Source organism: Bipolaris sorokiniana, assembly GCF_000338995.1.
Source record: "Bipolaris sorokiniana ND90Pr unplaced genomic scaffold COCSAscaffold_8, whole genome shotgun sequence".
NCBI lineage: Eukaryota > Fungi > Ascomycota > Dothideomycetes > Pleosporales > Pleosporaceae > Bipolaris > Bipolaris sorokiniana.
The window spans coordinates 1,686,620-1,691,084 of NW_006911902.1; the positions used below are offsets into that span (position 1 = coordinate 1,686,620).

Consider the following 4,465-nt stretch of genomic DNA (forward strand, 5'->3'; position numbering starts at 1 on the left):
GAGTAGGAATAGGGACTAGCTCCGTGAGAGTTGTCTGGCGATTCGTAGTGGAAAAGAGTTATGGATGTAACCGGGGTTTGACAACGCTAATCTATTCAATAGACTAACATGTAACTATCTTGTGAAGTAAAGAATACTAGTAAGAAAGTACAATTTGAGTTGACCACAACGAGAGTAATAATGAAATCCATCCATCCTTATATCCTCATTGCTTCCAGTCCTGCCATCACTGCCATCACGACTTTTCCGTTGCTTGGCCTGATGTCCTGATGGCTGCCATCAAAGGATTGCTGCCATCACATACTAGCGTCTGACGGTCGTCTTGGCGTGATGTCAATCACGTGATCCTCGCCCCGCGATGATCATTACCTTCTGGCGTGGACGTCCATAGGCCTTCAGCCATCTCGTCACTTGTCAAGGAGAGAATTCTTCTTGTTACTTGTAACAAGTAGACTCTATCTCCATTTCTCTATCAGTTTGGGCCTCTGGCCCTAGGCTCTCTTGTCTGTTTTCTTAAGTATTTACTACAATAGTATTACTGTCTAGCGGCATTTTATTACTAAGCTCTTTTCTTAGTAAGTAGCTAGATGGTCTGTGTGTTTTTGTTTTCGTGAGTGAGACGTGTTCAGATTAGCTACTTTACCAGCTTCTAGCTCTATAGCGCGTGGGCTGCACGAGTTGGCACTAGTTGTAATAGATTTCTTGGGATGGATTTGTATATATTTCGCTAAAATTACACCTATTATGAAAAAATCGAAGTTGGTGTTGAGCGCATCGTATTAATTGCTACTATACTTAAGCTATCTACTGTCTAGTCTGTAAGCTCCTCTATAAGACGGACAACGCGCTATAGACGCAGCCTATCGCTACCTAGTAGCCGTATTGCGTACGATAGTAGCTGCCAGTTCGAATAGGCCTATAGGTGCTCGTCCCAGCGCGTCCGCTTAAACTAGTCAGTACGGTTCTAAGCTAAGGCTTCTTCTGCTACTTACTATATAGCCCCGCGATCCTTACGCTCAATAGCGTCCCACTCGCATAATAGAGTCGCTAGCCGTTGCTAGTAGCGCTCTGCCTCTCTTTGCTCTACTATTCTTAGCTAGCTTCTATCCTGCTGCTGTAGCTGTGGCTGCTGCTGCTCCTGTACGATAAAGTAGCGGATATATCGCTTCTCGCGGAAAAAGGTCTGCACTTTCACAGACTTCCATAGCTAGGCAGCATGCTCAGCGTACGAAGGAGTTAAGATAGTTAACTAGCGGGTAAGGTAAATACTATGCTGCTGGTTTACGTGTTTCTGCATGCAGATGCGACTTGTGCTAATGAATCCACACGCTGTACTAGGCGCGCTACTACTACTACTGCTGCTGCTGCTCGTCGTACAGCAGCAGAGTAGCGGGTCTTCTGGCGTAGCTAGCTCAGCTAATAGTGCGCTATAAGGCTCTAGTAGAGGCACTTAGTCTGGCGATAGAAGAGAGAGGCTAGCGTACGCGCTAAGTAGCGCTCTTCTTTCTGCTATTGATAGCTTATGTTGGCGCTTGAGATGCTCGTCTACGCCACGAATAGCATAGCGATGCTCGCGGCAAATAAGAACGTGGTAGGTAGGTAGATAAGTAAGCATGGTAAGTAATAGATGTAGATGTAGATGTAGATGTAGATGTAGATGTAGATGTAGATGTAGATGTAGATGTAGATGTAGATATAGATATAGATATAGATAATATAGGTAGCTATCGTTACTTATTCTATCGCGTTTACGTTATATCGCGTTATGCGGCGTCGCGTCGCATTAGAGGTTAGGTATAAGAGAGTAAGTAGCTAATACGTATCTAGTAAGACACTAGTTAGGGGCTTTATAGGGGGCTTACTTGAGGGGGCTTACTTGAGGGGGCTTCTATGAACGCTTAGGCTACCGGGGGCTTAGTTGAGGGATTTCTATAAACATAGGTGGGGGGGGGGGACTAAGTTGAGAATAGTTGCTATTTATTTAGAGAACCCAACATCCATGTAAACAGTAAGGTGTCAGAATCGCTCGTCCGTCACCCTAGCACACCGCCAGAAAAAGCGAACTGAATAGGGCCGACTTCGGCTAGTAATCTAGGAGTCCCGGCTCTTTAAAGAAAGTAGAAATGTAGCCATCTATAAGTACCTAGGTAACTACAAGTAAGCCCTACCCACAACACAGGTCTATCCTCCATCTTCGCGCAAACAATCAATCTACCTTATCGTCAAACATGAAGCTAATTCTTCTAAGTCTTTTACCAGCGGCGTCGGCCTACACGTGGTTCACCAACGACGGATGGTCTAAGCCAGCTGATTTTAACAGCCAGGCATGCGCGTCAAACCCAAACACACGTTATTTCTGCGTACGTCAAAAGCACAAATGTGTCACAAGAATAAGACGCTGACAATCCTGTAGGGTACTCTAGCTGGGACTCGAGGTGAAAACCCGTACCCTAACGCCTTTCCTCGTGGACGCAATACTTGTACCCTCGCGGACACTCTAGGTAGGGGATGTAACTGGAAAGGAGCTACTGGCATTGTAAGTTGACGTTGAATTACATTTTACTATGATTATAAGCTAACCATACTTGCAAAGGTTGTTTGTGTAAGTTACTATGCTGTATATAAGGCAACTAGCTAGCGTTTTACTAACTGCACAATAGTGTTGAAGCAAAACAAGCAGAGCTCCCTGTGATGGCCTGAAGCCCAGTTAGTGAGCCCTCAATGATATCTCAGTCACATGCGCAAGCGCACGGTACTACGCGTCTGAAAGACGTTTAGGCTGAACCCCTAAACTTCGGCCGAAGGTTAACCCGAGCCGCTACTAGTTAACCTTCAGACCCTTAGTAGTCTATAATTCTCTTCTCTATCGAATACAATCATCAGTATGCCTGTGCGATAGCTCCCTGAGCGTAGCCCCTTACACTCCCTGACTAAATCTGCTATCATTAACGGCTAATGCATTATACTTTTACCTGCGGATTACATTAGTCTGATGAGATGTTGGTTTGATTTGATTAGATTAGTTAGTTGGTTGGTTGATTCCTACACGGTTTTAGCTACGAACCGCAGCTATGCCTGGTTGATAGGCTTGGTAGACAGCCGACGCGGTGCAGACCTTGATCCGCGCCGCCCCACTTCACTCTTGAAAGAGCCATCTGTCTCTAGAGGCCTACCGCATCTGGCTTCTAGCTACGACTATGCACATTTTGTCTCTAGAAGTAACGTGTTTGCCTATAATTATGTTCCTTAAATTGTCTTCCTGTGTATGCGCGGTACTTAAAGCCTTATATGTGTAGCGTTGTTTCAAGGCCGGTGGAGGCACGGTTGCCTCATGCTTTGCGACCGTAATACCTTCAGTCTCCCCCTAGCGTTCAGCTGTCGTATGTGCTAGCTTGCCCTCATGCCCCACGGCCTGCAAAGTATTCTCTAAACTCCAGTATTCTTCAGTGTTGTGATGCCGTCCATTAGATTCCTATGCAGCTGTGTTTTGTGGTGTGACCTGCCACTAGGCGCTGCAGCAGCAACATTTCGTCGTAACGCGGCCCTACAAGAGCAATGCTCCGCTCGTGCGTGCCGTCGAGCCTACTAAGCATAAGAGCTCCTAGGTGAATCTCCTCAGACCTTGTCAGGCGTGTTAAAGGGGCACTACTCCTTCAACACTAGGTAAGGCGACAGTAGACGAGGCTGTCTGATGATCTATAGATATGTTGTGGCACTAATAGTAGCATGCCGGGTGTCTGTGAGGTAATTCGTGCCAGAGGTGATGCTGTTCAGCGCGAGGGCTCGTCGATGCGATACGTTGCAGGCATTGTCCAATAGCAATAGGCTTACTAGGAAGCCCATTAGTGACTGTGTTGTGTATGTTGTGACCTATATGCTCAAAGGGGTATCTAGGCTCCGTCGTCGCGTCTTACATTGCTGTGTCGTGGCTAGGTAACTGCCGCTACATTTGATGGACGTGTCATATTAAGTAGCTTGCTCGCAGATTTTGTTCGTCTGTCTGCTAGGGCCGCAACAACTACTCTATAAATGCCAAACCGACGCGGGGGGACGCGTGATGGCCTGTAGAGACTATTGCGACCGCTGGTAGATGTTTTTGAGGCTATTGTGATGGGTGATTCCAAAAATGGATTTCTCACTATTTGTCGTGTTTTCTCTAGCTGTAGAAGCTTCTAGAAAGCCGTGCGCATACGCTACAGCTATTTCTAGCAAATGCCTGCTATAGGTATAGTGTTGAATTTGTTACAATACCGTACTGCAATATCTGAGCACGCTACTGCTGGCTAGCTGCATGTCAAGTGCTACTAATAGCGCACGTCCTGTAGGACGCGTTTTGACGATCTTGCGGTCTGCTCGGAGAAACTGCCGGAATATATACTTATTGCTCTAAATCGGCCTTCCAAAGCTGCAGTCTTAATCTTCGCTATTCTAGTGTGCTTTCTAGCCCACCGAGCTTCCCGCAAAT

The 4,465-nt window shown here is 46.4% G+C and overlaps 1 protein-coding gene across 1 annotated transcript; it reads left to right on the forward strand.

The window, feature by feature from the left end:
- Positions 1 to 2,181: 2,181 nt before the first annotated feature.
- COCSADRAFT_37678 (uncharacterized protein) lies at positions 2,182 to 2,946 on the forward strand. Its single transcript, XM_007702299.1, has 4 exons — positions 2,182 to 2,360; positions 2,414 to 2,536; positions 2,594 to 2,602; positions 2,661 to 2,946. The coding sequence occupies exons 1-4, from the start codon at positions 2,229 to 2,231 to the stop codon at positions 2,664 to 2,666; spliced, it is 270 nt and encodes an 89-aa protein (XP_007700489.1). The 5' UTR covers positions 2,182 to 2,228; the 3' UTR covers positions 2,667 to 2,946.
- The last annotated feature ends 1,519 nt before the right edge of the window (positions 2,947 to 4,465 follow it).